General features: G+C 37.2%; 1 protein-coding gene across 1 annotated transcript in view; it reads right to left on the bottom strand.

The window, feature by feature from the left end:
• The window catches only part of cntnap2a (contactin associated protein 2a), a 333,364-nt gene that overhangs the window by 129,127 nt on the left and 179,909 nt on the right, over positions 1 to 24,328 (bottom strand). The window contains exons 8-10 of the mRNA XM_026292263.2: positions 20,937 to 21,080; positions 19,487 to 19,745; positions 3,926 to 4,075 (exon numbers count right to left, since the gene is read on the bottom strand). Of these exons, the coding sequence (XP_026148048.1) occupies positions 3,926 to 4,075; positions 19,487 to 19,745; positions 20,937 to 21,080 (553 nt within the window). The remainder of the gene's footprint in view (positions 1 to 3,925; positions 4,076 to 19,486; positions 19,746 to 20,936; positions 21,081 to 24,328) is intronic.

Here is a 24,328-nt window from a genome sequence, read left to right as displayed (position 1 = left end):
ACGTTTCCCTGTCCTCCACTTTCCACACATTCACCTCATGCGTCACAGGTCACATCAGGGACAATAAGACTTTAGACACGTATGCAAACGTGAAGGTACCTACTGTTCCCCTCCCCTCCTCCCACTTGGATTTTCAGATCACAACCTGTCTATAAACCTGTAGTTAGACAACATCATCCAACTGCCAGGCATAAGAAGATGGACAGAGGAGGCCAGGGAGGAGCTGAAAGATTGCTGAGACCACTGAGTGGGAGGTGCTGTGTGGAGCACATGATAGGCAGGACACTAACAGACTGACATACTGATAGACTACATAAATTTCTGTGTAGAAAACATCACGCCCACCAGGACAGCGTGGTGTTTAACTAACAATAAACCATGGGTGACCCCTGAGCTGCCCCCAGCTACATGCATACCTTCTGCATCCACCTTGGACCATCTCATTTCTCACCTCTCATCACCACCCCTCTGAAGTAAACACAGCCACACACCTTCCCACTCCTCTCAGCCCCCCACTTCATCACCCCAGACTCGTAATAACAACTGATCCTGTGACATGAGAATTGCAGAGGTTCAAGACGAGGAAAGAGCTTCAGGGCTATATGGCATCTGCTCCGTACTGCTCAGAGACTGTGCAGACCAGCAGTGTCAGGTGGTTCTTTACATCTTTAAAAGGGGCCTTAGTTTGGGAAAAGTTCCTGTTTGGTGGAAGACATCCTGTGTGACTTTGCCAGTGTCAAAGTCTGCACGTACCAGGGAGCCCACCCACACAGACGTGATGGAGGCCATAGAGAGACTGATCCTGAACCACCTAGTGAACCACCATTTCTGGTGGGCCCCACCTACCAACCAGGCATTGGGGTGGATGACGCTCTCATCTGCCTGTTACATTGACCCCTCCTGCATCTTGAGGAACCTGACACTGTAAGGATCATATTTTTTGACTCTCCAGTGCCTCTAATGCCATACCTCACCAACACACCACAGTATGTGAGGGTTCATGGTGGTGTGTCTAATGAGGTGATCAATTACCTTCACATCAAAAATGCCAAGACAAATGAGACGGTGGTTGATTTTTGCAGTAACACCACATAGGCTGCACTGGTGAAAATACATGGACTTGAAATTACAAAGATGGACATGCCCAGATTCCCAGGTGCAGGGCCATCCCTAGACACTACAGGGGCCCTGGGGCCCTAAATTCTTTGTAAATCCCACCTTGAACCCCAAACATACTAAGTTCAGGCATATAGTGATGATTATATAAGTTTTACTCTTAACAAGTTAGTTAAATAACATAAACAAAACATACTAAATATTCTCTAAAAGGAATGTGTAAACTTAGTAGAACACACACACAAATATTAGGTTAAAGAAATATCTGAAACCTTGATTTTGTTCAAGACTAACCAAGAAGTAATGTTTCTCTTCTGTTTTTCAATTCTTAATTGACATCATATACTTTTTTAAATATTTTTTCTGGCTGACATATTTTGAACTGTTTTGTACTTTTAAAAGTTTATGCTGCTGGAACAGATTAATTTGCCCTCAGGGACCAATAAAGTTTTATCTTATATCTTATTTTAATTGTTATTACATTTACTTTCTGGCAGTAGCAGTGTTACTTTGTTTACCAAGTCTTGTTCAGTCTGGTCACTGATCAACACCTGCTGCCAATAAAATATAACAGATTGATGCCTTAAAGCCATGAGAATCGAAACAGATGGCTACCTGGATGACTGAACCTACAAAGCAATTATCTTAATCCTTGTCCTGTATTTATAAAAACATGGATGGTTTATGATACTGAGGGGTTTCTGATAATTGTGGCATACTGACAACAACAGTCTAGGTCCCATAGAAAGTGCTGATGGAATACTGTTATAGAGCTTTAGGACAGCTTAATGTGCTTGGCCTGTCTGACTCATCAAGCTGAGCGGTCAGAGAGAGTAATTGAGGGCAAGCCAAAGGCTAAACTATCTTTTGCACACTCACTATATTATTCTCTTACCTCAGTGCTGGGATGGAAATTAGCCCCTGAATGTGATGAGGTCTAATGTTTTGAATAAATGTTTTAGATATAGATATATCTGAGTTGTAAGTTATGTGTGTATGTGCTCTGGAGTTTCAGAGCATTTGGCCAAAAACACCCACACACTCATACAAGTTCATACCAGTTCACACTGTTCAGACATGCACACTCAAATTAACTCGCATACACACAAATTGAAATGACTTGAGGCCGTCATTGTAAATCTGTGACACTGGTTAAGCATCGAATTATAAAAATTAGTCATGTATTTTTAATACTAGTAAAAATGCTCTATGAATCTGTTTTCCATTTGAGTAAAACCAAGTCCAATTGTCAGAGTTAAGAGCAAACTATCAGAGTTAAATCCACCCTGCAACAATAACACCTTCCTCATGAATTAAGAATGAACTGGCTGAAATTGTTTCAAAAACTTCTCCCCTAGACTGGGAACCAATGGCCTAAACATTTGTTTGTAATGTTTGCCATAGTAGTAATCAGTAGTTTTGTATCCCCTGTAGCCTTCAAGCATGTATTTACCACGAGGCTACTCCTCATCCTTCATTATGCCATTTATAATTAACAAATAAAACCCTGTCACATTTCAGCCCACACACTAGCTCTCACACTACCACACAGTGTACCTGTGTAGATAAAAATACAAATGTGTGAATTATGCCTGTTTGGAGCGCTCAGTTTTATTTGATGAGGTGCAGGTACTGCCTCTGGGAATTTATGTTTCATTGTCACCCATCCTCTCAGCTTCTCCGCTCCTGCCAGAAACTTTATCTTCATGTCATTCCTTCTTTTTACTTTCTCTTCTTTCTACTACTTGTCTTCTCTTCTGTTTCACTCTTTTTCTCACTTTCTGTCTGTCTCCTCTGCCATTTTCAAGGGGTACAGACAGAGTTGTTGATCTTCTCTCAAGCACTATTGATTCCCAACTCAGCTTACCAAAATCAATAAATCACCAATTGGATCAAGACAGAGACTAGAAGGTGAGAAAAAAAGAGTTGAGGAGTGGAGAGAGAAGCCCAAACAGTAGAAAGAGAAAGTTGTGGTAAAAGAGAGATAAGTGATAATAAATAAACTGGTATTGATTGATTCTGCAAAACCACAGATAAAAAAAAAACATGAAAATAGTGTAAAATATACCTTGTGTTAAAAGACATTAGCGTCTTAAGGCCTCACAAGCTTTGATTACATAAAAGAAAAAAAAACTCAATAGCAATGAGGAGTAAATTAAGATGGGCAGAAGAATAAAATATTCTGTATGTGTGTGTGAGGTGCTCTGATCCTCATTGACTGGCCTGAGGAAACGGTTTTGCTCGATGAAGGCGATTGTGCTTGAATAGCAGTAGAGGGAGAGACACCTGATGGACCTCTCAGAGCAAAGACTGGTGTGTGTTAGTATGTGTTCCCCTCTCTGTAGCTGTGTGTATTTGGTGATCTAGTTATGTTTGTGTTCTTGCCAAGTGAGCAACTTCCCAAACTTTAGCTCTTGAGATATAGATTTCTAGCAACATTGATTGTATTTAATAGACAATCTATTAGACTAAAAATAGCAAATCCAATCGGAACAAAACCACCCCAATGTAAAATCTGATTTATTAATGTGAATTTTGGTATGTTTCTATAATAAGAAGCTATGCAATTAAGCACAGAAAATATTAAACAACACAGTAGCCTAAAATTGAAACAGCATTTTCTATTTTCTACAATTCATGAGAAAGAATGAGTCATTTAAAAACACTGTCATGTTTTTTTTTTTAACATCCTGAAAGTAGCTAATTACTTACAATATAATGATATTATGTTCTCACACCTCCCAAACAGGCACTAAAGAGTAATATGATGGTTGATAGTGTGTGTAGAAGAACATGAGTAGTGCCTTACCTCCCAAGTGATATGTTCCTCCCGTGGTGATAGTGAGAGGTGAAGTAGAGCGAACAGCAGACGCCTCATCACCATCTATCGTCAACATGGCAAAATTCTCCTTGGCGACCAAACGCATTGCGTGCCATTGTCCATCATTGAGGCCTGAACCTAAAAAAGAGCAGAAGAGATAAAAATGAAAACACAAAAAGTGCACAAAAATGCACTGAGATCCTTAAGTTAAGTAAAAGTGGAAGTACTACACAGCAAAAATACTACACTGCTAGTGGTTCTAAGTTCAAATCCTAGTTGAGTAAAGTGTCTAAATATTATTAGTATTACTACACAATGGTCTTAAGGTCATCAATGGCAATTTTCTTAAACTAAACCTTATTATTAATTTTGAAGTGATGTAAGTGTCTACTTGGAAAGAGTATCTTTTTACTTCTGGTAGCCTGTATTTCCATCTCAATTTTGGTCTTAAATTTCATTTAAAGTGCTATTAAAATATCTTAAAGTTTTAAATTGAACTTATGTATACATGAAGAAACCCTGAATCTGCACAGAAGATGCTGATTTATTTTACTGCATTTGGTAGTTGGTACTCAGAAAGTAGAACTGAAGTGGCAGTCATTACAGGTTTTTTTTTTTTTTTTTTGCAATATTTCAAAATACACCTGCATTATTTAGGATTTTGTGACTTATGATTTAAAACTAGGCCAAAATTCCTCCACAGCAGTGTGAAAGACTGCAATGTGAAAGTTATCACAAACGCTTGATTGCAGTTGTTGCTGCCAAGGGCAGTGCAACCAGTTTTTAGGTTTATAGGGCAATTACTTTTTCCAGATAGGGCAAGGCAGGTTTGGACAGGTCCTTGTGTAATATTAAAATTTGTTTGATGATTTGAATCACTTAAGTGGGACTGTATGCTTTACCTGTACCCTTACAGAAATATTCTGGAAACTGGTTACAGTTTCCTCCTATAAAATTCCATTACTCCATAAAGTTATAACAGAGTAATTCATGAGTGTCAAGAACTTCATTGTGATTTAAGGGAAACACGAGCGGGTGACTCATCATGGATTAGGTGCATGTACTTGGTGAAACTAGAAAATAAACATTTCTGTCTCTATTTACCTTCTAGTTTGTCATAAAGCTGTTTTGTCTCCAGAATAATTGCACTCCTGTGATTTTTCTTCTCTTATGCCTTCATCTCTGTTCCCTGGTGAATGTGGCTTCAGACAGAGTTAAGACATCAGATAAGGATCATCCACCCGCCTACCATACCATATTTTTTCCTCACATGCTACACGTATTCTCATATGTATGCCAATGCTACCCAATTATTTTTCCTTTTTCTTTTGTTCTCTCACTTCTTCTTTCACTCTCCCACTTTCATACTTGAGTGCAGCTTTCAATCTCAAGGCCCCTGTGCCTCAACTCTATTAAGTCTCTGAGAATCCTATTTGTGTTTGCGCGCCAGAGTGCGTGTGTTCTCTATCTGTATATGCAAGCTTTGACCAATCTGTGCAAGTGTGTACAAGTCTGTAATGTGTTGTGTTGTCTGCATATATCAGTGTGGTGTGCGTGTTCATGAATGTGAGTTTTCTGCTCTCCTTTTCTCTCTTCCCTTGTAGCTCTGCTCCATTAAATATGAGTGATGTTTTGGAAAGGGACATTACTACTGGAGCCGAGAGAGAAGCCAGCTCACTCTCATCACCCTCTCTCCTATACATCACCTCTTACTGACACCAACCTCTATTCATCCTTCCCTCTCTGCCTGCATTCCTGTCCCTAATTCTTTCTTCTGTCTTTCTGTCTTTATTTCCTTGCCGGTATTTCTACATTTTATGTTTCTCTTTTTTCTTTTAGTTTCTATACTCCTTTCCTCTTCCGAGCACCTACTGCAGTGTCTGTCTTTTTCAAATGGGCCCAGCTCACTGCTTCACTGACTGTAATACAGCAACAGCAAAGCCACTGTAGCAAAGTTCAAGGTAGCCAGGGGAGTGCATATACTCATGGATCTGTATCAAAAATGCATTATAGCAGCTGCATGTGTCAATATGTGTTGACCCGTATGTGTAAGAGAGTGTGCATTAGTGCTTTTGCTTTGTGTCAGTTTCTGTGTGTGTCATCACGATCTACAAGGTGCACTTATTTCTTCCCAGAATGCACCAGGGAACCATGGCTCTTATGTCAACAGGGGGTCGATGCTAATTAATTTTCATCAGCCGGGCGAACATATGTCTGCATGAATGTATTGTATGAGTGTAACCATGACAGTGACCAAAGAAACCAAGAGCAAAGATGGCCACCTGCTGAGGGCTGTGACTGCTGTGGCCTTGTTCAGGTCATCCTGGTTAAATATCCCAAAGCAAGCAAGCGCAAACAAACAAACAAACACAAACACACACACACAAATACAAATATGAATGTTATTATGCATAACATTTTCAAGTAACTCTTTCAGATAGTAAAATAATATAGTTTGCGACTGCTATTTTGTTATATGCAAGTGAAATTACAGGAGTGTTTGTTTGTCCTGGTTACAATATAAAAAGTAAAAATGTTTGTTCTGATAGAAAATGACCTTGATGTGCTTCTTTAATCACATTTCCCTACACTATATTTGTTTGATGTAATCACTGTCAAACTCCCTGCTCAATGGAAAATTGAGTGACCTCATGTCCCCTCATCTGTTTTACATCACCTGCAATAGCTCTCAGTGATGAGCTTATCAGATGTAACAGTGTTATTGAATCTTCCCACTTACTGCAGTGCCTATGCAGAACACAAGTGTCTCCTGAAATGCACACCTCAATCTTACACTCAAATATATCAAATATATGGAGCAGTCTCCCTCACTTTCTGTCACATACGCCAAACACACATGCTCAAATCACCACATGCCAGCTGTTTGCTACAGATAAAGGAAACAGAAATAATGAAGGAAGGTAAAGAAGCATGAATGGAATTGTTCAGATTTAACAAGATGAGACTGTTTGATGGCTTACTTTGGAGTTGTCATTCATATGTCTGATAACAAGGTGACTTGCTGACCATTCACTTTCTTCCACTTCTGTCTTTATTAATTAAACATGAAGAAAATGCACTGTGGGTTGACTCACATGATCTCATGCCCTCAATCTGCATGCTAAAAAATAAGTCAGAAAACTATGCAAGAATGTCTTCTGAACTGAAAAATAACAAATTAAAACAACTAAAATGTTGAAGATAATTTTACATAATAATGTGGATCTAGTTAGAATTTGGCTTAAATATTGGATTCCAATTTTCACATGACATTTTTGGCCCTTTTTAATTTGTGACTTCATTAAGGAAAAACAACTCTTATGCTTGTAAAACATTTGGTTTTCAATTCTGCCCAAGGAAAAAAAATTTTTTTAAAAAAGAAAACCTACCTATTGGCTTGATGGAGTACCACTCGAGGTCTTTTCTGTTGATGCAGTTAATACTGTTTTTTTGTTGATGCAGTTAATACACACATCTTAAAAGGTTAGTGCAGTATATTGTTATTGACCATCTGCATTAACAGCATAAACAATGCTGTTTACAAAATTACAAAATTATGCTCTTAAGTCATTTTCCTCTCTGCTAGAGTAGGGTCAATTTAAAAAATAAAAATCAAATATTGTTACACGAACATGCTAACTTGTTTTGTAATCTGTCACGTGCATAAAAGTAGTAGAAGTAGTTAGTGATGAATTGCTAGAGACTACAATCACAAACAGCCTGAGGTCAAAAGTTGATGTTAACAAATACAGATGCTGACTGGTCTGAATGTGAACATTGGGGTAATTGGTCATTATTACTGTGAATTTGAAAATCTGTGCTTACAGTTCCATGCTGTGAACATTGGCAAACAACATTAGCTGAATTAGCTGCACACCTGCCAGATAATGAGCTAACTAATGTACTTTAATATTTCGGTGTAAGTGGTAAGTAAGACAACTGGCAGTTAACCCTCTGGGGTTTAAGGATGTTTTGGGGCCCTGGACAAGTTTTGACATGCCTGTTCATACATGCTGCTCACAATTTTTAAGTCACTGAAATAAGGCCATAAAACACATACAGGACATTGGTTCACAGGACTTTTGAGAAGTGCATCCTGTAGCCAAAAGTGTTTGCTTCAAAATGATGTGAAAGTCATCATGTTCACTCATTCACAGAAAACAAATTTTCTAAGACACTTTATGTTTACGAAAGACATTTGCAGGAAGGTGTGTGATCATGAATAATCATGTGATTTACCTGAGAAGACAAAGACTCGTACAAAGACCCGCATAATGAGCCTTTCAGTCAGGAATGTGGCGGAGAGGGAATTAGTGCCACACAATGCAGATGCAAACGTTTGTCATTTGAGTCGTGTTTTTTCACTGACGAGAAAGTAAACTCGTCTCTGTCTGGAACATACAAAGCGCTTCTTCACCCGCATAATGTGCCATCATCCAAACGCACAGAAAAAGTGAGTAAATTCTATGATGAAGTTTGACATTTTATGTCATTTCTCAGGGGCTGTGCACATAATTACCTGGTTCACCTCAGATTATTTCCATATGAACAGTGTGATCACATTAGCTGTAATGAGGTGAGACAGGATGAAACGTACTTCTCCTTACGTTCATACGGATTAAATAAAAAGTGATGATTTGTTTTCAACTTGTATTGTTTCATTTAAAAGAAAACATTTCAAGCTTTCTAGCCATATATTTCTTATTTTTCTGAGGCAAGTATTCGCTGAGATTCTGGTTGTTTTATTTACGCGTCTGTGAAGAGAGATGACAGAGACAGAGAAGACAGAGAGCGCACCCCGTCTGCTTTCTTTATTTTACAAAAGCACAGCATTTCGTTGTTATTATGAGGGTATACAAATAAAACTAGACAGATTCGAATGCTATATTGCTTTTATCTGTACGATCAAAACTGACAGATTAAGGGCCTTTGACCCCTGAGGGTTAAATTAAAAAAGTTTCAGTTTTATGTTGAATTAAAATGTAACAGTAATTTCACTCCACAAAGTCCCATATTCTCTTCATGATCAAATTACACATACTTGCTATGCAGCTACACAAGAAAGTATATTTACATTGGAAATCTGTGCTTCCATAGATGGATATATGCGTGTTTTGTTTTGTTTTTTTAAATCAAAGAAAACAACCATATTCAGGTGAGAAACTAAGGTCAAAATGACTGCCTTGACTGTACTGTCCAAAGTAACCCAGTACGGAATAATATAAATCAATATGGATCAATTTATACCCCTTATTAGATCAAAGATCTGTAATTGGATGTTAACCTTGCTATTTGGTTGACAGCAAGAAAAGACAGAGAGGAGTACATAGAGGGAGAGAAGTGGAGAGAGCAAGATGGAATCGGCAGAAAGAGCTCTGGGATTAAGGTCCTGTGTAAATGTCACCTTAGGGACTGAGGCCCCCTAAAAGTCTGATCCTAGAATCACCCGATTGGCCCATTGCATCAGTATACCTTCACGGATGGTTTTGTGCCAACTCAGCACAATACAAAACAGTAAGAGAGACTTATCTTTGACTACTGTTAATGTAACACTTACTGTCACTACGCACAATAAAAAAAAAACTTTTTTTTTTTCCATTTAATTTCTTAGAGGTATTTTACAACGAGGGGCGCTGTGATGCTTGTGTCCAGTATGTCTGGCACACAGGTTTGAGCAGAGGAGCTGATTAAGGTTTACAAAGGAACAGGAAGAATATGTGGGATGAGCTGAGAGCTTCAAGAGACAAACTGCTGGAGCAGAGAGTGGAAGCCAGGAATACCAATGCTGAACTACAAACCCAGAGAGACATTAAACCAAACCACGATCTTTTTCTAAAACCTAGCCACGTATTATTTGTGCCAAAAGCTTATGAGACAATGCCAGTTTCCTAATCATATTCATGCGTTTATGATCACATAAATGGAAAAGTTCTCCGTAGCAGTGACATATTTGGTCATTAAATTTGTCATTTAGAGGGAAGGATTTGTAATTTTCTGTCACCATGTTAACACTAAACTTCATCATTTATACATTTTTAAAAATTATTCTCATTGGTTGAGTACTCTTTTAAAAGCCATTATGCATAGTTGAAAAGGCACCAATTTATATAACCTAGTGAACAATATCACAAAATGTTCATTTATTAATTATTTAATAATTTATTTGCAAAACTTAAAACATTTTTGAAATTTAAATCAAAAGACCTATCTTAACACTCTATCCAGCCAGGAGTAGATAGACACAATATTTATCAAGTTGCCTGAAATTAATGTATTCTATACATGGTCTTCCAAATATAAATGTGATAAAGTAAATTAAACTAAAATAACTCTTCCCAATTAATGCTATTGCTTATATTTCTGCTGCTGCAGTGCCAAACAACAGGAGGTTGGCAATGCAATAAAAAGGTTTTCAGGGATGATAATTCAATAAAAAAGGCCTTTATGGCTTTTAGGGATATAAGTTGTATATAGAGTCATATCAACAGAGGTAGAAAATAACAAACCAGAAATATATTTTTTATGAAAATGATGCAGACTGCTACTTTAAACAGCCTTACTTAAAGAAATTCATCCTCCGTCAAGATGATATTTCGGTGATGTGCTCCGGATTGATAGCAACTGAAAATATACTGACAGCAATAATAGTAAAACTTGCTTCCAGAGCTGAACAAGTTTCAAAAGAAAGAAGTGGAGAAGGCTGAGAAAGTGAGTATTGCTATTTAATTACAGAATCACAGACTTGGCAATTAAAGTCTTGAAAGAAGAGTTGAGAAATGATCAGCCCTCATACTTCTAGTGCAAACAACAGAGGTGACAGTCCACAGTCAGTTTCCAGAGTGACAACTAGTGAGAAGGAGGTGCAGGAGCAGAAGATGGAAGTTAGAGCTCTCAGGAAAGAGATGAATATTTCTGAGATTGAGACTTAGCTGTGTGGTCTAATTCTCTCACTGTCTTGCTTAAATGTTTCCATCCTGTGTTATAGACTATGAAGGTGGCTTTCTCTGCTAGTTTGAGAGAAGATTGGACCATTTAATACTGAAATTCCACTAAGCTACAGTAGAGTATTTAACCCAGCAACACATAGTAGATGAATTACCACAGGCGTCACATAATACCCAAGGATGGCAGTAAATTTATGCAATAATAGTGAGAAATATTTTGCATAATGCTGAGTTGGCTACTGGTCAAACTTTAGAAACGTATTAATTCTACATCTGAAACATGGACGTTTAGCCTATGTATGTACATATGTGTCTCTAGCTAAACTTTATGACTCTAGTTCCTTGAACAGTTTCAGTGATCTCCACACAGTTTTTAAACAGCCATAATAGTAAGACTTAATACTGTATTGTTCTTATTCATCACAAACTCAGCAAGTCATTTATATACAGTACACAGAAGCATTAAATTGACTCTTGTATGCTCCAGTTTTAGATTAAATAAACTACTGTGCATGATCATCATCTATATACTGTTCTTAATTGGCTCCTGCCATGAAATGAAGAACAGCAATTTTCTCCCCCAGTGTTGTGTTGCTCAATTCGTTAATAAAATGCCAGGCATGAATCCTGTGTGGAAACAGTCTATAGCTGTAAATATTATCAATCAGCAAATTATGTGCAAACCTCCCAAATTATAACAATATGCTGTTTCTCAACCACCCTCCACTAATATTATGGGTTTATTTGGGTTATATTTTCCTGTACGGTGTCTATGACCTTAATTCAAATAATCAAATTCATTATTTGCAAAATAAATTAAAAAATAATTTCAATTAGCTGAATTAACATCAAGCATTAGTGTGCATGTATCTGTGTGCCATGTGTCAGGCAATGAAAGATACAGCATATTTAACTCTATGTGCCACATTTTTGAGTGATGACCATTACATTTTTAAAATTGTCATAAAAAGCAATACTATAATACTGTTAAAAAAAAAACTTTTGAATTTAAAAACAATACTGCTCTATGAGCAAAAGTGTTGAAAGAGAGAAAGTGCCATACAAGTTTGAGAGCTACAATATTTGACTGAGGGAAAATAAGAGAGTAGGTATCACTTTAAGCAAAGCAAACAAGGTGCATTTGAGAGATTTGACCACTGATATTAATATTTTGATTGATGAAAGAAGGTTGGACAGAGTTGAGGTTTGATACTAGCCAAAGCAATAGAAATTTCTCGGCAGTATGAAATGTCATAAAAGCAGATGAAAATAGTTCAGGAGGACGTTACACATTTTTCAGTGTCAATGGTCATGACCAAAAAAAAAAAACAGCATGCAGACTGCAGAAAAGAACATACTGTATGTGATCCATACAGATCCAAATGTGTAAAAAAATAATAAAAAAAAAAATCACTGCCCAAGATGTGGCAAACACTCTTAACACAGATCCCTTGATGGCTGTTGCTGATGCCAAAAATGTGCCATGCACTTGCATGTAGAGGAAGTCACAGAGGAGCCTTATGAAGAGGAGATCCTTGACATACATTTTCCACAAACTGATCCCCATGTAACAATAGTAGCAGGTGACAGGTGGGCACATCTCATTCCTTTCCCAGGAGGTGCCCTTCAGGACAGATTGTGGTCCAAAGTGTAGCACGCTAATATTAGACAGCTTTCAAAGAGTCTTGCACACAGGTAAGCTCTGTCAGACTGATGCATACCTATGGATCTAATAGCAAAATACTAGAACTGCAACACAGGTGTAGATTTAGAAATTGTGGATATAGTTTGGGGAATGTGCTCATTGCATTTACAGGGGGCAGTGATCTGGGGTGGGGCAACTGGAGAGCAAACCCTACAGTAAAAGTGATGCAACCAGCAGTCATCAGAGACAAAATAGTATAGAAGGTCCATGAGATAACAAAAAAGGCTATGTAGCCAAAGTAGGAGAACCTACAGAGTGAGTCAGTTGCATAACGATTTGCATAGAGCCCCTGTGTTCCCATCAAAGTCTTAGGGCAAGAACACCAGCAAACCAGGCTTGTTACATCATCTTAGTCTTGGACAGAAACTAGTAACAAATCACAGGGCAAGTAGCTGGAATCTCCAGGCTTACCCCACTTTACTCAGCTCTCCATTCAAAACACCCTTGAGCTCCAAGATTCAACCACATCACAGTCCACCAGGCAAGACTAAGCAATAACGCCAACTTATGATTCATGCAATCTTCAATAGACTGTGAAAGTCAGGGACATGTGTGGTACACACCCAAGGAGGAAACTGTTCTAGTGACCTTTCCTTTCAAGTCAGTATATTGTGTAGCAAAATGCTGCAAATCTGCTTTGCAGTTAAAGACACCGACATCAGTGCGCTGCCAGGAAGCTATTGTTTCAGCACTTGAAGCAAATACAAGTACTGTATGGGATGTTTACCCATACTGTAGCTTCATTAATAATGGCACTCATGATAAATTGTGTTGGTATTTCTCTAGGAGGAATATTGTAATATATTGTTGTAAATCAAACTTGTATAATGCGTGTAAGCTATGGTAGTTGGCTAGTGTGTCCTTTCCAACTTACCATATTGTCAGTACTCTTAGCTGTCACCAATGCACTAATACACAGTCATTACACATGCATAATACACAAAGTGCACGTTGCACTTGTTACCATGGTAACACTAAATATGACTTTAACACATGACATACTTGACACAGTGAAGTGCAAGGTTTCCGAACAGTTAAACACACTAATTAAAGCCCTCTAACTGTGGCTGTCTCTGTAAAGAGACTGGTTAAAAGGTACTTTTACCTAACTAGAAAACTACTTGGGCATCAGATGTTTTCATTTACTGACATTATGACTTTCACTGTTTTCATTATTTCTGCTGGGTCACAGTGTTAATGTGTCAAAGAAAATCTAGTAAAGCATAAAGAGTTTGAACCAGTGCACAAACAGACAAGTGAGCAGACCAGCACCCTGACACCGAGCCTGAGCTGCAGAAGTGAATAAACATAGTAACACATCAAAAAATCGGAGTGGACTGTCACCAAGACTGAACTTCAGTGTAAGTGACAGAAAGTGGCTCGTGTGAAAAGTGAGAACACAGACAAATAAAATGCTACACCTAATGATACGTCTAACTTTACACAGTGTTTTCTTCACTTTTACTGACATCTGTGTCATAGTGGGTGGATGTGCTTTGCATTTACCATGTTTTATGGAATGATTTTTTTTGGCACTGTGACAGGTTTAAAATTAGGAGCGTACATGCCAAGTCAAATCTTTGTGGGCAGCTGCGTCCAATTCAGCATACCATGTGGTGAATAGACAGCATTCACTATGGATATTCACAGTAAATAAAGCACTATATATTTTTAGTTAATTCTAGCATCACTAAAAAGCTGCTGATCGTAAGTGAATAAAATTACTGCTTCAATACCAAGTTAAGACTCTAAATACATGAGGTTAAAAACAACATGAATATTTTATTAATTATGCATTAGCCAAGTGATAAACTAGATATTTACCAATAAACAATGCTTTTATTTTCAGTTGTATGAAACTGTAAGATTGGTCTCACAATGTGTAACTGCAAATATATATGTATATATATAATATGTGATTTTTAATTAAATTAGCAAAAATGTAAATGTAGTTTATATTACATACATATATTTACTGTTAGCTCATTTTTAATGTGGATTATATCATTTTGAGCTCAAAATGAGTCTGGTATAGTTAGTGAAAACAGAAATAAAGACTTTTTAACAAAAAATGACTTAAGAGAAATTATTAAATAATAGTGTAATAGTGTAAGTATAATATAATAGCAGGTGACAAAAAACTAAACGTACAAACAGCCAAATTGAGTTGATTTGTTGTGCGCTGACCTAAAAATTGATGAGAAAAATGAAATGCCAATGACACAAAAATGGTATCCTTGCAAATTTTTAAAGAAATTAAAATGACTGGAACTTATTAAATGTGTAATCTCTATTAACTGAGAAATGCAGGACACAATGATACATTTTATGTGATCCTAACTAAAGCCAGTGACATGGTGACCACTTCATAAACTACTAAATACATAATGAAACAGTAACATTGGATCATTTAATCACATAATAAACAACACATCAAGGGGAATAAACATTATTTATCGCTATTCCTGAATGGTTAATCTCCATGGAGAACATGTTGGGAATATTACATAGTGATCCTGTGCAAGACTGTGGCATGTGTTTGTAACATTACCATTCATCTCCCTTCATATTTTTATTGCTCCTTTTTTTTCTTTATCTCATTTTCACTAATAAAATGCTCTAGTTTATTATTTAACCTGTCTCCTGTCACATAATTGTTTCTGACCGGCAATGATTTTCATTGTTGCCTTCCTGTCCTCCTCAAGAAAAGAACATAACACCTCCACTTTTCTAGTCTGCTTTCATTGCTGTTTTTTTTTACTCATCTCCTCCCCTCCTGTTTTTGTTTCTATTACATATTGATTATATGTGTACAGTATACATGAACTTTGTCTGCTATAAATTTATGGGACCCTCTGGCATTCATGAATTTATCCTCCCCCGTGTCATCCACTCCTAAATATCTGGTCTTCCAAGTAGTTTGGTTTCATAGTTTGAAAAGCTTTTCTTTAAAGATGTCAATATACCAGCCACACAAAGCCTGAGAATCTGACATATTAAGCCTTTCCTAGACAGACACACACAAACACACACACACGGAAATGCACACAGGCACAGGAACACACACAAACACTCAGGGGGAATGAAACAATATAACATTATAATCTGGGGTGGCTGTAGTGTATTTTCTCCCCTCAAATCTGTGCCTCAGGCCTTTCCATTATTGTAATGCCTTATGCTTCCTATTCAGACTGTGCAAGTAAGCTTGTGTGTGTGTGTGTGTGTGTGTGTGTGTGAGGGTGTGTGTGTGTGTGTGTGTGTGTGTGAGAGAGAGAGACTGATTTTCATTTTGCAACTCAAAGGAGCTGATGTTATTACTTCTGGCTGAGTTGAAAGGTGTGAACGCATGCGAGAACACACACATAGAACACACAAGTTTGTTTTCATTCCTTCTGGGGACACTGACTTACATTCATACATTTATTTGGTGGAGATTTACCCGAAGCGTAACCATAACAGTTATTCACCTATAGAGTTTTAAGACAGTAAAATATTTCTAGTTTGAAAGTGGCTGAAACAGTTTATGCTGCTTGTGGCTTTGTCCTGTTTTGTAATGAGCCTAAACTCTTATGGGGAGTGACTTTGCAGCTTGTCAGTTTCCCTGGTGGTATCAAATAGGCCAAAATAGAAAAATAATGAAAAAAAATACAAAAATATGGAGAGCAGGAAAGCAAAGCAGGTGAAAGAGCAAGACAATATTTTCATTATACAAAGAATGTTCATAATAATAACATATAATATGAAATTGACAAGTGATATATAGAGATACTGAAGTTTTAAAAACATGAAATCTTGAACACAGTACTATTTTACTACTGGAAGGAATGATGACAACAGTACAATAAGATGAAATGAGATCTTTCTGTTTCTTTATGTGTGTATACAGTTGACTTGTCCAGGGTGTGCCACTGTCAAAGAGAGCTGGGATAGGCTCCAGCAGATCCCTGTGACCCTGGTTAAGCAATAAACGGGTATAGAAAATGGATGGATGGAAGTATACAGTGTGTATCTATACACAAAATAAATTAATTATGACTAGTTAAAGTACGGCCTTCTTTGACAACCAACAACAAATTTCTTCATAAGAACCTTATTGGAAATGAGATTTTTCTGGGTCTGCAAAAGCACTGGAGACAGAACATTGTTTCCATGGAAACAATGCTGGTGCCCAATAATTCAATAATTAATCAAGAGGATGATCAGATGATAGCATTTTCAACACACATACTCAGACACAAATACCAGTACTCACAGTTAATGTCGAAAATCTGGGTTTATTTTAAATTTGGGCACATAAATTTGACTGCTACACAGTCATCCAGGCAACACTTCTCAGCGCTAGCCTAACAAGTGTCATATTTTTCTAACAAATGAGAGATGAAAGAAAAAGAAGAGAAGGGAGTTGGAGAGTTAATGAGTAAGTAAAATGAAAGTGAGTGGAAAATCAGTCTCTGCAGGAATCACATATAAGTACCCTGTATTAATGCACCAGACACAGACACATACTGTCAAGAAGACACCCACAGTCTAAATCTGGTGTTCCCTCTTTTTCCCTTTAGTTTCTTCCCCTCTCTCTGCTTGAGAGGGGCCTGTGGATGAAATGACAGACATTTTTTTCAAAGGAGAGGGGAGCATGTTTCCGCAAGTCACAAACAACCTCAGGGTATGTTTTTGGTGTCTCACAGACACACAGTCAAGACCACATACCTGTAAACGCACACACATTTTGAATATGAGTAAATGCCCTGGGGACAATTGTGTGTGTGTGTGTGTGTGTTCCTCATAACAGGCATCATCTATTGTAACTCTCGCTCTGACTCCAATCAGACAAAAAATAAAAATAAAAAAAATTAATGACCTGGGACGTGATACCACCTGAATGTGATTATGAAGATATTCAAGTGATACTATCAGAGATATGAAGCGTTTATTGATCACCTCCCCTCCTTCATCCTCAATCCATTTTTTATTGCACTTGTCGATTCGTTTGGGTTTTGCAGAAAAAGCCCTTTAGAAATTACAAGCTGAAAGCTTGAGGACAATGCTTGTAATACAGTCCTACATAGAAAGGCTTGATGTTTTATCTGTTCGGTTCAGACCTACAAATGCTTACACAAACACATTGTTATTATATATATATATATATATATATATATATATATATTTACATAGTGTCTGAAAAGAAAACTACAGAGACTTCCTAGTTTCATATTTCTGATATTTTTTACAAAACTGAATCAAGGTTGGAATGATTTTCTTTGAAAGCAGAAGAGAAGTAGTTCAAACATTTGGACCACCTTTTACCACATTAAATTAAGACTGGTAAATATCACATACTGTATATGATCCGCAAGCAATTGTGTAACACTTTACCCAATCATGTGGTTTCTAAAAGAGTTTCTTTGATGATCCATCTTATTACAGTCCATAAAACAGAATGCCTCCGAATGCTTGGTGCCCCAGTGTTCTCAAGAAAAGATAAATGTATATATAGTCTATTTTTTGGACAACTATAACTGGGTAAGATTTTTAACTACAATATATTTCCAAACCGTGATCTATTCTGACATTTGTTTACACAAAACAACTTATTCGTCCTTACTTTTTATTGTGTAGCTCCCTTCTCCTTACTGCAAAATAAATTACATCAGTGAGATACCACTTTCTGTGATTTACTACATTCCCTACACGACGTGTATGTCAATCTAAGGTGCTTGAAATATTTTATAAGTTAAAAGTTGCAAATGGAATCATTGGTGGATTAAGTTTTTATGGATTTACCTTCTAGCAGATGTCTGATTATACTGTATGTCTGAATAAGCTGTTGCTAAACAGCTTCTTAAACAAATTATCCCCACTGGGAACAGAAAAATGTATTACATAGTCTGTGTAAGAATGTCTCTCTTTCACTCTCTCATTCCCTATGTATGCATATTTGCACATCTCTCTCTAGCATGTTTACCATTAAGGGGCACTAAGCATTCCATTACAAACCTACTGAGCACCCACTATGTCACTGACGCCATACACCAGTGTGGCTTTATTTCTTAGAGATAGTAATAGTAGACGCAAAAGAGGGAGTATGTCTTTGCATACAAGAATTTGTGTTTGTGTATTCTAGTAATACTGATGTAATCGCGGGCTCAAGCCCAATTAGCCTAGAGGGTAACTCTAATAATCCCTACCCTTGGGAATAATGGCCTATTAAAGCAGCAGTGGACTGAATAAATGTGTCTGGGAAGGTAAAAGCAAAGTTAAAGAAATATCAGCATTAAAAATTTTTTAAAACAGCATATTTTATATGTATGCTTTATATCTGATTCTGGATGTTTCTACCCTTCCATTTTTTCCTATTTAACTTTTTTCTTCCAATCTCAGGGTCTAAGGACAGATAGTATCACATGCTGTACAGAGTGTAAAGCCCCTTGAGGCAAATATGTGATATGTGATATTGGGCTGTCTGAATAAAATTTGACTTGACTTGATTTAATAAAATGAAAAGGGCCTTTGAAGAGAGACTTGCTGGAAATATAGTTGCATTTCTTTCTTATTTTTATTGTAATTATTAATGTGTTAATGTGTGAAAATTTAGCTTCGTCTACAACAATTTGATTCACATGTAGCACTCATAGTTACATGCCTTTTAACCAGTTGGCACAAACAGTTTTACTTAGAATTGCCTATGTATTTTCTGCATTAACTGTAAATTATATCTGAGGAAGAAAAAGAAGACAAGACTACTAGAGCCTCAATATAGTCTTGGATGGAGACTGTGAAGAGATGAGCCGAAACAAATATCTCCTTGAGTCAATAAAAATGAGCATTTAAATGAGACATTGTTGCTACTGTGCATTAACTTTAAATTGTAAGATGTATGGGTGTATTTGATGGCAAACTCACCTGAGGATAAATCCACCTGGTTCCTAGTTGTTGTCGACACATTGATGTGGACCACAACCTTGCCGTCATCAAGGGAGATCTCAAGTGTGCCATCATCAAGATTACTGAATAGGAGGAGCCCATTGGGGTTCCACGTACGAAACTGAAAACCCACAGATAATGTGTTGTGACTGGCTCGACCTGGCAGCTGCAGGAAGCTGGTGGCATTGAAAAAGACTGGGAAGGTGTGGGTCTCCACACAAGAGAAGGACAGGTTACGCTGGAAAGACACAGATTTAGAGAGTAAAACAGAGATGAAAGGCAGTTATCAGTAGCTGTTCTTCAACTAGAAAATTCAAAACAAAGGCAATCACCAGAAAGCGGGTTTTGATGTGAAGATGCCTATATTTTTTAAATTCCCCAACACCTTCATGTATTTGTCCACCAGGTTTTCTAGCTTTGAATCTAGTGTCTGAATGTTTGCCTTCAGATGTCCTGATTGAAGCTGGATTCACAGACTCCTGTTGCTTGTGCATATTACAGAAATATCTTTTTGTGACTCACCCTGTCTTTGAAACCAGGATTGAACACTAACCTGGCAGGTGTTTGTGTGATGGAGGAAAACAAACACTATTGTGAAATTTAGGCACTGATTACCATTGAGCTTCCTCAACATTGCGCTCTTAATCAAATCATTAGCAAATGCACAATGCTGAGCTGCCTTAGCAACTATAGATTGTTCCTGATTGCCTGTCTGTGTGTGTGTTTGTGTGTGTGTGTGTGTTCTGAAAGTTGAGAAGGGATCTGTTTTGATTAGAAATGAATGGCTATGAGAGTCATCAGAGAAAATTAGAGGTGTGGCTTTAATGAACCTGATTAATGCCTCCATTTGTTCAATCAGTTCACCAGAGATCGAAGCTAATACACTGGCTGTCCACTGCTTTGGAGGTGGGGAGAGACGAGCGTCCTAAGACTTTATAGTCTATCAAAGATTGTTCAGTAACTAATTTTAAGGATGACAGACACTTAAGGTGTTGAAATTACATCCAGCAGTCACCCAAAGTGCTGTGCATTTGATGAGGTGAAGCAAAGCGCTCAATATGCTACAAATTCTTCTGAGGTATGTTGAAAGCAAACAGCTCTAGTCTGTCTTTGTAGGCTGCAATGAAATAGCAGTCATGACATCAAGAGGAAGCATAAAGACAAGAGGAAAACACATGGAAAGGCCACTGATGGGTCAGTTGTATCTGATAAATTATGAATCTGTTAAACTGTTTCGGTTCAGTGAATAATTTGCCCCCTCGCTCGGGTCACATGCAGAATTAGAATTACAATAATGAGCACATTTAGTATTCGTGCAGCTAAATAAGTGTGTTATTTCAAACGTTTTCATTTTTTACGTTTGAATCTGAGTCATGTTAAATTAATGAAGATGTGCATTTGAATGTGTGTGTATGCACATTTATCTTACAAAGCTGGAGGTGTCTAGCTTCTTTCGGCGGGCCAGGTCTGTAATGTTGTCTCCATTGTAGTTGATGCTTTCCATGCAGCCTTTAAAGTTCTTCCTCCCTCCACCCACTGGCTTCCCGCTGTATGGCATACCCCCAAAACTCAGCTAGAGAGAGACACAGGGCAGAGGTAAAATGAGATGGCTCAGAGAAATTGCAGCAGTAATAGGCACATACTTTTTGTCTTTTTGTCTGTGATAATCATAAAAAAAAAGATTTAGTTGATACTAACAGCATCTCTATTACAGGGTCATGTCTTATATGATATGTTGGTAAGATGTACAGTCCATGACATTGTACCATTAAAACCAAATGAACACTTTTGTTGACTATAAAATAAGAAAAATGGTGGACAGATTAAATATAACATTTTTTTAAATGTGCTGGATTCAAAAGTCTAGTCAGACTGATAGATGCATAAAAGTCAGTAGTGTCATGATGTAAACTGTGTGTGTAAACATCGATAGAAATACATTACAGATACACATGTTTTTCAATAGCTTTATGAAGTCACATGCAACCTGGTTATGTTTCATGAATCCCAGTCATAATGAAAGTGGACACATGCACAACCCCGAATTTCACTCCCACATAAATTAATGTAGAAACAGCCATAAACATCTGTTCACATATTGATAACGTGTCCCTGCTCTATCACTCATTGGACCTGCCGATGAGAAGACTGGCAAAGAAAAGCTGCAGATTTATTCATTTTGGCTCATTGGTGAGATTCTTCAGCTGAATTGAACCAGATCAGCTGTCATTATGCATGGCTGTTACATTTGGCTATAGCTATTTATAGTACTTGTACCATTTATGTATTACACACATAAAGAATGCAAACCACTATGCCTGTTATATCTCACTTATTATTAAACTCAGAATGATAATAAATTATTCATTTATGGTGCTAATATTGAAAGAAGCTTTACAAAGGTGGGGGCCTAAAAGTTGAGGATAAAATTTAAAAATCACTGACAGGAGATTTACAGATTTCTGTGTAGATTTTTCTTGAGAAGTACTCAAGAAAAAAACGTAAAACCATTTAAACAGTGTATTACTCTAAGGTACATTGCTCACATTTGATTTTCTCTTTTTGATTTCACTCTTAGATGGCTCTGTGTGCACACCTGGTCTGTGTGTAGACATGATACACATGTGGACATTGCTACCAAATATGCAATGGTGCATGCACATTTTTTGAAAATATGCATCAGTTATAAATCTGACCATATATATATATATAAATATATACACATATAAAACATGTGTTCAGTTTGTTTGTTTTTTTATTCAAGGCATTGTTCTGAGTGAAGACAAGATGATGAAGGGTGGTGTGCAATTACCAGTCAATAAGTGTCTGTCTGTCTGTATGTGTAGGCATGTGTGTGCCTGTGGTGATGCTCTAGTACTCCTGGTAATTACTGCCAATGGTAGACACAAATGCACCCGGATATTTAGTCTACAGACTTAAATGAGATCAGAAGAAACACAGATGTGCACACATGCACACATACATACCTGACACACACAAGCTGGAGTGTGTGGACTAGATGGAGTACAGTCTTACTCTTTGAATAAAAACTTGTAACAGTTTTGCTATTTGTAGAGAAACTCAGTCAGGCAGTAATAATACCAAGAGTAATTTAGTGTTCACCACAGAAACACCATGCACAATGTCAGATATATACAAAACCTCCTGGATCACCATGTCATTTAGATTTCCCTGGATGATCCCTTAATTTAACAGCTTCAGTTTAATTACACTGCAGTTTGTTGTGCCCCATTTCTCAGCATTCTGCTTAACACTGGTATAGATCAGCCATATCAGCAATACCTCTAGTAAAGATCACACTCACATACAAATATATTAATAGAAACACACACACACACACACACACACATATGCAAACACCCATATATGGATTCACCATACACAGTTGCACATGCATGCACACATTCACATTACACAGAAGTCCCTTCATTGGTCATTATGCATTCCAAAATCAATTTCCTGTTTCCAAGTATTATTAGCTGAATTCTTTGCACCCCATTACTGACTGACATTAATTATATGAAAGTGATGGATTTGCATAGTGTAAAACCAATATTTAATTTCCTGTATGGTGTAAGGTATGGTAATATGTAGAGTATGTATGTACATACTCTACATATTGTACAGATATAGGAAGCAAAGTATTCACCAATGATAAATTGTTAAAATGCATTGCAAGATCAGTAAAGCGTATTAGTAAGTTTAGTAAGTTTAATCAGAAAACATAAGATAATGAGACCTTGAAGTGAAAAACTGCATAACAAACACAAACTATTAATAAATAAAGATGACATTGTCTTTCATAAGTATGAAATCACTAGGCAACCAGATTTTATCTGCTCACATTAGCAGATACTTTACAATACTCTGTGCTGAAAATCAGCACTTCCCAAAGCTGCTAAACCATCTCTTCATTTTCTATAAGACCAATGTTCACCTCCATCATTCATTTCAAACATTAATGATGCAAAACCTGCATGGTACTTCAGGCATATAATTCAAGTATCAGCAAGCTCTTCTTGTTGCAGCATATCCAACCTGCTTTTTTTTTATTAATGTGATGTACAGAAGTAGTCAGTCCTCTACTCAGTCTATTGCTGCCCTGCTCTCTCATTTTGTTATTGTTGCTATTACTACTACTGCTTCTACCCCAGCATCCACCTGTTGGCCCTAAATACAAATTAATATTACTGCATCCAAATATCAACACTCTACATATTAGCCATAACAATCAAGTCTATTTAAAGTGACAACTAAATCACCTCAAATATGTCATCAGTGGCCACAGTGTCTTCCAGCTATTTTATATTATAAAGAACTATATTATAGTACAATACAATAAAAAAAAACACCTTTAAGACAGTAAAAATATGAACTAAATCATCACTGTTACTCCCAATTTCATGGAGGCACTTTGCACAGCTATCACAAAAAAGTTTAATAGTTGATGTACTAATATAACTGTGAGCACAGTGGGTATTTTTGCTCCAACTGCTTGAAAACGATTTGAGAGTGGAGGGGAGAGAGCACAGACTGGAAAGGAGTAACCCAGCCTGGTTAAAATATAAGCAAGATGTAGTACATTGCTAGGCTGCTATTGTTGCTGGACACAATATGTGAAGCAGACTTTGTTTGACCAGCAGGAGCTTAATGTGAGCCAACATTAGCTCTGACAGTGTAGTTAATAGATAGTTCACCTACACACTGTGCTCACTGCTCCTTCAGCATATAGAGATAGAATGACATTTCTAGCTACTCTAGCTAGCAAAGTTGATGTACCACTGTTTAAACCTTGAAGAT

The sequence above is a fragment of the Mastacembelus armatus genome, chromosome 20, assembly GCF_900324485.2.
Source record: "Mastacembelus armatus chromosome 20, fMasArm1.2, whole genome shotgun sequence".
In the NCBI taxonomy this organism is placed as follows: Eukaryota; Metazoa; Chordata; class Actinopteri; order Synbranchiformes; family Mastacembelidae; genus Mastacembelus; species Mastacembelus armatus.
Note: the sequence above shows the minus strand (reverse complement) of the source record. Positions and strands in the feature narration are given on the sequence as shown.